The sequence below is a fragment of the Vigna radiata genome, chromosome 7 (genome assembly GCF_000741045.1).
Source record: "Vigna radiata var. radiata cultivar VC1973A chromosome 7, Vradiata_ver6, whole genome shotgun sequence".
In the NCBI taxonomy this organism is placed as follows: Eukaryota; Viridiplantae; Streptophyta; class Magnoliopsida; order Fabales; family Fabaceae; genus Vigna; species Vigna radiata.
Window position 1 is genome coordinate 32,376,171 of NC_028357.1, and position 12,160 is coordinate 32,388,330.

Below are 12,160 nucleotides of genomic sequence, written 5' to 3' on the forward strand. Positions count from 1 at the left end.
ATCTCAAATTTAGGGTTTCGGATATCAGTTTTGGATGTTCTTTAGGTCGTTTTGGGGATTTTGAACCCTCCCAGAGTTGTTTGTGAGGGTTTCAAAGTTGTTCTCCTAGCTTAAGTGCGAGTATCAAGTTGCTACGAAGAAAATTGTGTTATTTTGTGACCTCTGATGACTTGTAAGTGTGTTTCGTGTTGTTTAATGTATAATCATACGTTTCTTGTGATAGTATGCCATGTTTGTGTAAAGTGTGTGTGTTTCTCTCTCTATATATATGTGTGTACATATGTATATATATAATTATGAGAAAAATATTATGATAATGAATAAATGGGTGATTATTTGAATGGTATTGACGAATGTAATTTCATGACCCTTGTGTAGAGGTTACATAATGGTGTCCTGTGTTGTTGTATGAATGTATGAAGCTTTGTACGAGTTTATCTCACTCTCATATAAGTATTAGTATTCATAGATTTATTTTCTGTAATAAATTATTTAATATAAAAAATTAAATATTAAATATTACTATTATTTTGAATTACTTCGTTATAAAAAATAATAATAAATAATTATTATATTTTTCTTATATTATCAAATTTACTATTTAGATATTATATATAATTATGAAACTTAGATATAATTACATAAATAAATTATTTATTTGAATGCAATAATTATATTAATTTGCTTAATCTAAATCAAAAAATAAAAATAAACCCATGCATTATAAGACTAGTAGATACGAAAGTTAGACCTATATTTACGGATAGTGAAGTTGTTAATGATGGCCAGGTTGGACTGATTTTGCTGTGGGCGATTTATTGGTGGTGATGAAAGAGGAAAAAATGAATTGAAAAAAAAAAATAAAAAGGGTAAACTGAAAGTGTATTTAAAATTTTCAAATATAGCGAGATTGATAAATTTAAAACTATAATGATATAAAATAATAAAATTTAATATTTAAAAGTAACTTCAAAATATAGATTGGGTCAAAAGGGACTTCTCAGTAAAATAATTAAGGACCAACTTCCTTAATTGGTCCCGGGAATTTTCAGTTTAGTACCCGTTTTTAAAAGTGTTTAGATTGGGTCTCCATGTTTTGCAATTTGTATCAATTTACTCCATTTGAACCATCTATTTGGCTTGAAAATTGCAACTCAAAATGACGTGTCCACTTGCAATTTTCAAGCCAAATAGATGGTTCAAAGGAACTAAATTGACACAAATTGCAAAACATGAGGACCTAATGTATATACTTTTAAAAACGGAAACTAAACTGAACATCCGCTTATAACTTAGGAACCAAAAAGGGGTTTAAACCAAAATATTTTCTAATCGAGTATTTTATTTTTTACAATAATTTAAAAAAAATAATGTAAACAAATAAAATTCAACTACATTAAACATAGTTTTCAAAATAACAATAATACTTAAGTTTAAAGAATAATATAATTATATTTATAATATTATATTTTTAATTTATATATTCTTTATATGTATGATTATTCTTCCTTGTAAAGAGTAAATCACAATAATTTGAGTACCTTTAGCATTTATGAATGCAACACTGGTTACACTAAAAAGTAAGGGTAAACTCTTTGCAAAATTCACTTACTAGTCTACAATTATTGTTCCAGAAACATATCAAAGTTAAATAACATTAAGATGTAACAAGTTTCAACTAAGAAAAGACAACTAAGAAGAGAGAGAATGACACATTAATAACAATCCGTGACAAAAATATAAATAAAAATCAGACTAAATCTATTTATTTTTAAAATATAAAGAACAAACACATGAAAGTTTTAAATAAATACGAATTCCAAAATAGCTATAATTTAGATTATAAAAACGTATTTAAACCTATAATATACAAATAATAACAATGAAAAACAATTTTTTTTTAAATTACTTTTTTACATAGGAGTATTGTAAGATAATATCATATAAATGTGATAGTATTTATTAGATAAAAATATATTTTATTTATTAATTTACGTAATGCATATATACATATAGACGTAAATGATTTAAATTAGACTTTTAAATTGCTAATATTATCGTATACATCAATAGAAAATTCTTAAGAAAAAAAATGAGTATTTTCTTTCAACAAATATTATTATATTCATTAACACTTTTTTTTTGTAAAATTTTTCAATTCCTAACACTTTATGTTTTAGAGCCACTAGTTAAATGAATATAAGATATAATTAAATCTTTATGAGATTAATGATATTAAAAAAAGACATGTACTCTAACTAATAGGTTTTAGCTTTATAAATAAATTAAAATTTTGGTCAATGGAAATTAGATGAAAGAAAAAAAAATGTTTTTTTCTTAGATCATGAATAATAGTTTTTTAATATAATGAAGAGCAATATTACTTATATGCACCTTGATTAATATATTAACTACTTAATTTTAAACCTTCTATTACATATTTAACACATAATTACGAGCCTCTCCTCTCCCTTATTTTTAAGATATTATTATTCTACACATCAAAGTAATTGATTAAATGCATTTACACAAACAGAATCTTCTTATTATTGAAGAATTTTAATGTTTATAGAAATGAACTTTGTCAAATTATCAAAATTTAATCTTGTTATTATAGGATATTTTAGAGTTTTGCACATAGGTCATAATTCAACTCAAGTATTTAACAAAACCAATTTAACACACTACTCGGAACATCGTGCTCCACGGAATGCAGATGCAGTAGAGTGTGCACATGAATGACAACATTGAGAACAGTAAACATTCCCAGAAAACTAATATACAACGTTAAAGTTGTAAAATTCACATATATCAAAATCTTTTAGGTTAAAAACAAAAGACTAACCGTGGTTACACATGATAATTAGAAACGGGGTCATCGTTAGCTAGTGAAATAGCAGAGGTAGTGCCGATGGGCCAAGAACCAAATGGGGAGGAAAAGAAAAGGGATGGCCCTGTTTATTCGAAGGAGTGTTACTAATGTTCCTGTACTACTATCACCTGCCAAGACAGCACGTAAACACCAAAACTCACATGCTCCAGCAGTCAACAATTTCCTATTCCCAGTGAGATAAAACTGAACTGTTCCAATTGTAAAGAGTCGCAATATAGTAAATGTAAAAATGGGAAGAATTTCTGGAGTTGCAACTAGCAACCATCTGAATCTTACTCAATTGAAATGTCAGGGCCTGGCTAGCTAAAATAGTAATTCCTTCGCGTGAAGAATAGTACCACCATCTCGTTCTGTCTGTAATCTTAGACCAGGAATCCCAAATTTCTTATTATGGAAGTCTAAGACTCGGGTTCTACTTGCAGCAGGAACTACTCTGTTTTTGCATTGACTCATCAGTTTTCTTGAAGTCACCAATCAGCTTGTCCTTGTCATGTAAGACTTGATCAACAACGAAAGAATAGTTCTTGTGAGACCTTTGTTTATCTCTGCAATTTGATGTTTTGGAAGGGAAAACAATGGCTGGGTCAGGGGATGAATTTAAAATATGAGCCACAGAAACACTCAAGCTGTCAACATTGTCTGACTTCTTGACACCATTCTCTCCTTCCTTGCAGCTGTGCCACAAATCCATAGTTTGCCAAAACGAACTGTCCCGTTCATTACAAATTGATTTCCTCTGCTCTTCAGATTGAGTTAAATAAGAGTGGTCTCCTTCAGATGCAGAAGTATCGTCATCTGATACAACAAGTTCATAACCCAAACCACTCTTGTCAAAATTTTTTATAGAAACAGGACCCAACTCCTCCCATTCAGATTCCATGTCATCATCTTTCAGGGTTGACTCAGATAATTCGCTATCTGAGTTGGAGACTGCATGATTATCAGCTGTTGCTTTACTTTTGAGGATAGAAGTATCCGAATCAGAATCACATACAGCAGGAACAGAAGGATAAATGTAAGTAGACTCCAATTTAACCCCAGGCATTATCTGTAGCAAGGCTACCAATTTTTGATAACCAAGCTTCTGTAAATCAAGATGATAGCCATACTTATCAACAAATAGTCTTCGGAAAGCACCAATATTATATCCCTCTGGGTGTTCCCTTAATATCTCATTAACAAGTTTCTGACAGTCATCCAATATATCATTTCTAGATCTCTCAAAATGTTTTGTTTCAACAGCCGCTGCAGAAATTGGTGTATGAGGAACACTCTGATTGTGTTTCCCCACATCATGTTCTAGAGATTGTGATGATCTGCGTAGAAAGATCGATCTCAAACCATTGCCACTACGGGATTGGTCCACCGATAAATTCTTATGAACTGGCTGAGTTAGCTTAAAAGGAAATGCTTGGGACGGCCTTTCCTCCAACCATTTTTTGTCTGCTATTAACATATCAACCAATTGAAGGATATCTTTTTTGGGAAGTGATCTGAGAAGCAGGGGTCCTCCATCTTGTAACCTTTGCGCCACATCCTCCCTGGCAGAAATCATACGTAGCAAAAGTGATTAAATTACGCTTTCACAGAGTAGCTACACAATGATTACATATATATCAAAGGTACACTTTTTCAACGGACTTTGTGATATAATTAGTTTGCTATAATGTTTTCTTCTCTTTGGTAGTTGAGACTTAGACTAGAACAAGGAACGAATGAATACGTGGTGGCCTAAAGATTTTTACTATCCAAAACACGGGAAAATTTACAAGATCTGAACAAAACTAATTTGCACACTAACCTGCTTCTTGACTGGGAGAAAAGAAGTGATCCTTTGGGTGCAAACATAAAAGATTCCATATCATTCCAAAAGGAAGCACTGGAAAATAACTCAGGCTTTCCGGAATGACCAACATTCTGATTCAGTTCTGGTAGCTTGGGCTCTTCAGATTGACTTACAGTGTGATCCAGTTCAGATGATTTGACCTCTTCAGATTGACTAACAGTTTGCACCAGTTCAGATAACTTGGAATCCTCAACATGACTAACTCCCTCCCTTTGATGAGCCGTCAAATCATTATATTTTAACTCAGGCTTTCCTGAATGACCAGAATTCTGATTCAGTTCTGGTAGCTTGGGCTCTTCAGATTGACTTAAAGTGTGATCCAGTTCAGATGATTTGACCTCTTCAGATTGACTAACAGTCTTCTCCAATTCAGATAACTTGGAATCCTCAACATGACTAACTCCCTCCTTTTGATGAGCGGTCAAATCATCATATTTTTCATTGTTTTTCCCAAATGGCCACCACCGTTTAATCCAGTGAAACAGTGTTGGACTTGTTTTATTAGTTTCAGCGCTTCCGCCAGGCTTTTGGGCAGCCTCAGAGCAATCAATTGGTGTAGATAGGCTTGGAAAAACTTCGTCAACCTCCTTACTAGTTAGATTCTCACATTCATTCTTTGCTTCAAAATTTCCAGACTCATAATTAGCCATAACATTGTTTTCCACCATCGATTGATCATTTCCAGCAGAGAGATTATCTTTAGTAGTATGTTTTTCCATACCAGCAACTTTAGACCTACCAGTGTTATTATCAGACAATTTTTTAGAACTCTTTTTTAGGGTATCCATCTTAGTTTTGGAATCTTTGCTGTCCTCATGTGGCAGTTCAGTTTCTGACTGTGGAGCATTAGCCACATCCACAAACCTGTCACAAGCCACAGCAGACTTCCGCAACTCATTTTCCTCAACAGGTCTCCCTTTTGAAGGCCCCGGTTGTACTGATTTTAAATAGTCCCCCATACTCCTTTCAGCATTTGACAATTTCCTATCAGCATCCCTAACCTTACTTTTAGCCTCGTCATTTACCTTTGATGCCGCTGCACATCGTTTCTCCTCATTCGTAGCATTTGCCAATTTCCTGTCAGCATCCCTAACCTTACTTTTAGCCTCGCCATTTACCTTTGATGCCGCTGCACATCGTTTCTCCTCATTCGTAGCATTTGACAATTTCTTGTCAGCATCCCTAACCTTACTTTTACCCTCGCCATTTACTTTTGGTGCCGCTGCACATCGTTTCTCCTCATTCGTAGCATCAGAAACTGTTGATCCCAAAGAGCTTTTACATGGTTCCATGGATTGCACAGGAACCAAATGTACACGAAGAGAACCATCACTAATAGACCGAAGATCTACCTGTGGCAACGATAACAGAAAGCGGGAAAACTTTTTATGTCCATACCAGTTCTTATCCAAACACGCATCAATTTTCATCAACTCAGCGCAAAGATGAGCAATCTCCATTCCTTCGGGATGCAAACTCAAAATATTGCAAATCTTACCCAAAACCGACTTAGGAACCGTGCTCTTAGAAGGGCAGACCTCCACATTGGGCAACGAGGTAGCCTGCAGAGCTGCAACTGTGACCGGTTCCTCCGTCGCCAGATCCGCCACCCTCACCGGCTCTTTGTAGCTTCCATACCAAGAGCCAAGAGGCCCGTCAGGAGGGTGGTTGAGGACATTTCCAGTAAGATTTTCTCCGTTGAGCAACGAATCCCACATCCAGGCTATCGTGGCAGCACTGTGGAGAACACTGGGAGTTTTCTCCGGCGTAGCGAGCAATATATTGTAATTACTCATTCTTAAGCGGTGTAACGTGCCAGCGAAGTTTCTATCGCCGGATATCAGAAATATGTGCGCCGGCGGAGGGTTCTGAGAAACCCAATACATTAGATCAACGAGAATGTCGGCACTGTTTCTTCCCTCTGCAACCGGACATTATAGTAAATGAAAGATGGGAAAATAAAGAGAAAGAGAATAATAGTGAGGGACGATGAGGAACAAAAACCGTCAGAGACGTGGATGAAGCGAACGCCGGTGTAGGCGAGTGCTTCCTGATGAGCCCTGCGGAGTTGTTGAACGTCGCCGAAAGCGGTGATGCTGAGAGGTCCTTTGATTCCGTTTGCTCTCACTGCCTCCATTATTGCCGGTGCGACTTTGGAAGCGTCGAAATCCGGGGGCACGTGGCAGTTCTTGAAGTCCCACCATGCCCAAACCCTCACGTTTCGCGATTCTTCCTGGGAGCGCGCAGGGGAAGGTGACTCGCACGGTTCGAACGTGCGAGCTGAGAAAGAGGACATGAAGAATATGGTTCTGGCGAGAACGGGCCTCGCCGCTGGGATCACGAACAAGCGCGAAACGGTTGCCATGGCTGTGTCTCCGAACCAGGAGAAGATCGCTGCTTCTCAGCTAAAACCCTTGCTCTACCCTGGCCTAGGTTTTAAGAAGAATAAAATAAAAAATACAAGCTTTAAAAGTCGAAAACATTTTGTTTATTCTTTTATTAATTAGTCGAAAACATTTTGTTTATTCTTTTATTAATTGGTTTAATTTTTTTTTTAAGTTAAGTTTTGATTTTCATTTTGGTCTTGCTTTTAAAAATGTTAATCTTTAGTTTTTAATATGAAAAAATATATCAAATTAGTTCTCCTGAGAGCATTTTAACAATAAATCACAAGTTTTCATACATAAGTATCCAATATTTTGTGATTTGTTAACAGAAGGTGTTATGAACAACAAATTTGTTAATAAACTAACAAATCATAAATTTTCATAGCTAAGTATCTAATATTTTGTGATTTGTTAACGGAATGTGTTATGAACAACAAATCACTTAATGAAAAACTTGTGACTAATTTTATACATTTTTCATATCAGGGACTAAAAGTTGACATTTTTAAAAACAGAAACTAAATTGAACATAACTTAACTTAGAGAGACAAAAAATGATTTAAACCTTATTAATTCAATTAGGTTTTTCAATTCTATCATGACATACTTAATTTATCATAAAATATGCCTCATAAACACATGGATATAGATAACTAAAATAGATTATTAAACTATTAGATTATTATTCCACATCCACTGAACTTATTCAAAAATTTAATTTTTCAATCTTAACAACCATTAGTAAAAAAATTTACTTCTAGTGAACTTATAAGTTTAGAGACTGAATTATAAAAAGTGTAATCTTTTAAGAATTCATGCAAAATATAATTTTCTTTGACCAGAAGAGGAAGACTTAGTGGTCTTCTATTAAAACCAGTAATTCAATTGATGATCCTCTGGGCTTAGGCCTACATCCGATCCACGTGGACCCTGCTATTTGCACCCTTTCAAATTTTAAAAAATCTAAACAATTTGACTCAACGAAAACTAAATTTTATCGTGTTGATTCTTTAAATAAAATAACGCAAAAGCTTGTTTGCAGTGTTAATTTATCTAAAATAATAAATTATTGTTGTGTTAATTCTTTAAGAATAAATAACATTATAGAAAATTTATTTTAAATTCACTCCAACAGAAATTTGTTTCTCTCAAACAATTCACAACTTTTTCATTTCCAAATTATTTTGAAATTATGTTTCGTTCTTAAATTAAACTATATACATTTCTCGTCCTTCCTTATATATTATGAAATGCAAATCATTATCTTCAACAAGTAAGACATATAATTTATATTATAATTTATTGTAAAGCTTCATTTGTAACATGAGAAATACTTTATTCAGTAGAATAAATGTTTATATGACTTTATAAAATATAAAAATGAAATAAATATATAAAAATTATAAAAGTTGATATATATATATATATATATATATATATATATATATATATATATATAACAATTAGAGAATGGGGTAGCACATTCTTTCGATTTCATGTCATTACTTCGACTATTTCTTCATACATTCTCTTATTTTCTTCTTCGCATCCTATAAAATGTATCGTCCCATTTTATCTATAAATAAAATATATTTAAAAATCCTAAACCTCTTTCATCCTTTTCTCTTGAGCTATTGCAGTTCTTATTGATCTTAATGTTTTTGCCATTTTTTTCACCCATCAATTTCATCTTCATCGTCTTCACATAATTATAAACACAGTGAACCAACCGTTATCTTCATTTTGACCTTCATAATCTCATTTCAAATGATTTTCAATGACGGCGTAGAGGTGAATAGAAAAGATTTTGAATCTCCCAAAGCGGCATAATGACAACGTTTCTAAATTGGTGGTTGCCCTAGACACTATAGCAGTGGTTGTGGTGTTGAGAGTGTTAGTAGTTAAGTTATTTAAATTTTTGTTCTGCATTTAAATTTTTTTAGTTTGGATTCAATAAGACTAGGTCATGATGATCGATTCTTTAAGGATAAAGAGGCTAGAATTTAGTTCATAATTTTGGGGTAACCACCTATGTATTATGCATGGAGTTGGTAGTTTTATGCTTTTACAAATTTCTATAAAGTGTTGTAATCCAGTTTACATCTTGTGAATAAAAAACATAAGTTCAATTTCAAGAAAATCTTATTTAGTTATTTGAGTTAAAAATTTGGTATTAGAGCATTGTAATAGGAGCCTGAATCAGAATCTTCTAACAGTTGAGTGATATATTAGGATACTTAAATCAAACATTAAGTAGAGAATGAAGCAACGAACTTATGTTTTCTATTTCTAAAGCATCATTTTGAAAAATGGCCGAATCAACAAAGTGTGTATAATGGATTTCATCCTATCACACAGGTTAGTCTATTCCTGTTTTTGGCCTAGGTTTAGCCTATAGACTGAGACCTCCTACTCCTCTCACCACATACATCATTCTTCTCTACTGGAAATTGAATGATTATTAGAGCGTCAGGATAATTCATAATATGAAATCAATACATCAATACATACATTATTGAAACCATTATAAGAAACCTATCCTTGAAATTCCTTTCATAACATACACCTTACATATTCACAATCATGCTATAAATCCATGAAACATCACAATCCATGGTAAACATACATAAAAATCACGGTAAAATCACTCCAAACAAATTAGAGAATTAGGAAATCACAAAAGTACACACTGGTGCTCAGAGTGGCGCTCAACACAAGTCTCTCGCAAAAGAGAGTGATTAACGACAGTTCTGATGCTTAACACAAAACCTTTCGCAAAAGGTTTGTGTTAAGCTATAGTCCTAGCATTCAACTACAATCCTAATGTTCAATGTCATTCTTCTTGCAAAACATCTCGCTAAGCGATCTGAAATTAAATTGTTCCAAATCTACAGTGAAAAGTGGCGGTCAACGCTACCTTGCCACTACTTTGTGTCAAACCATTCACAAAAATGGTTGCTTAACGGTAAACAGGGACGCTCAACGATTTAGAGCAAAAATGCTTCCAAACTTACACAACCAAGCTTGTGCTCAACACCACACCCAATACCGCTCAGTGACATACCAGAAAACAACATATTCAATTTTATGATTTGAAAAACCAAAGACATGTTTGAATGATCAAATTGGTATGCCTAATTTAGTGCTTGGTTCAAAAATAGTTTCCAATGTCAGTGCATACCAACTTACTCATTTCAACTCAACACCAATTCAATCAATTACAAGAAACACATAACCATACACAAATTTTCAACATGCTCAAACACCAATATCAGTTATTCAACCAATTTCATGCAACTTAAACATGCAAACTCAGATTCTCAAATCACCAAAGACCTAAAAACAAGGTAATCAGTTTCCCTTACCTAATAAACGACCAAATAGCTCGATAAATCTAATAATATGTCCAAAATCATGGGAATCTCTATATGTCCCTATGAACAACAAAAACATGATCATGGCATACTACCATTAGAATCACTTATCAACAAAGACTCTTAAAAAATACTTAAATGTCACATGCAACCCCTGGTAGTTTGCATGCAAATAAAAACAAAAAAGACCAAAAAAGAAACAAAAAATCAAATTATTATATTTAAGAAACTGATGAGATGAAAGTATAAAACTCGCCCAAAGAATTAGGCTAACAGTCTTTGATAGGTGATTAAAATCTCTTAAGAAAGAAAAGAGAGTTATGGAGAAAAAAAAATCTAAAAAAATGGTATGATTTGAAAATAAAACTCATTTGCAAAAAATTTATTTATATTTTAAACTTTTAAAATTAAAATAATTGAATCTTATTATTTAAATTGAATACGATTTTCTAAACTATTACGTATTTTACTTGTTAAAAAAAATAATAACAAAACTCATTTTGTAACCATAAATGCAATCCTGAAAGTTTTAAATAATTTATGCAATTATCTTTCAACTTTTAATAATTATGTTAAATAATTTTTTTTTACGGAAGTTCTTAAATTTAATAACTTAACAACTCATATCTTTAAGTTCATTCTTAATGTGGGTATCTGAAATATTGTTTCAAGATAAACAATATTTCTTAAGAATCTATAATTAGATTATACCACATGGTATTACAAATATAAGTTGATTTTTTTAAAGTTGGTCCAAAAGATTTCATGCTCTATATTAGATAAAAAAAAAGTAGTATTTTTAATCTTAACACTAAAAAGTTTTCCTCATAATTTTAATATCGAAGTAATCATTTTATTGAATATTTAAACTTGTATATAACGCTATAAAATCCATAGCTTTAAAATAAAAAGAAAAAAAAAAACTCATTTATGTATTAGAGAGACCAAGGAAGTATTAACCCGAAATAAAAGGAGCTGCATAATTAAATTCAAAGTTTGAATGATTTACTTCAATTGCATGAGGCTGACACGTTATGATGTGATGATATGATGATGTGATTAGTTCATTCTGCCAAAATAGACAATTCATGAACCAATTCTGCTCATCTTTCATACTACTTTATTACGATAATAACAACTCATAATAATTTGATGAATACAACCCTTGTCACGGACTTCGTTAAGCTACCAAACGAAACCTATTCTTTACAAACATTTCTATCAGTGCAACTAATATAAATTTTAGTTTTTAAAAATTTAATATGAGTATTCTATTTTATAAAATCAGATATTAATTTTTATTATTTATATAATTCTTTTAAATAAAATGTATTCTATTTTTAAAATGTGTTAAATATTTTATAAATTATTCATTTGATGAACTTATCTATTAGACTCATATGTCGAATTTATATATTAAATTTGTCTGTTGGACTCATCTGATATACTGATTAAATTTGCGAAAATAGTTGATAAAGTCTATAGGCAATTTTTTGTAGAAAATCTCATCCAAATTAATACGACCAATGCATTGAAAGTTTGTATTCTTTTTCCAAAAAAAAGAAAGAATAATAATAATAATAATAATAATAATAATAATAATAATAATAATAATAATAATAATAATAATAATAATAATAATAATAATAATAATAATAAT

General features: G+C 31.9%; 1 protein-coding gene across 1 annotated transcript; it reads right to left on the reverse strand.

Annotated features, from left to right (window-relative positions):
* Positions 1-2,752: 2,752 nt before the first annotated feature.
* Positions 2,753-7,163, reverse strand: LOC106769548. Its single transcript, XM_014655209.2, has 3 exons — positions 6,744-7,163; positions 4,695-6,660; positions 2,753-4,434 (listed from the first exon to the last, which is right to left on the reverse strand). Exons 1-3 carry the CDS (start codon positions 7,102-7,104, stop codon positions 3,306-3,308), a joined length of 3,456 nt encoding a protein of 1,151 aa, XP_014510695.1. The 5' UTR covers positions 7,105-7,163; the 3' UTR covers positions 2,753-3,305.
* Positions 7,164-12,160: the final 4,997 nt, after the last annotated feature.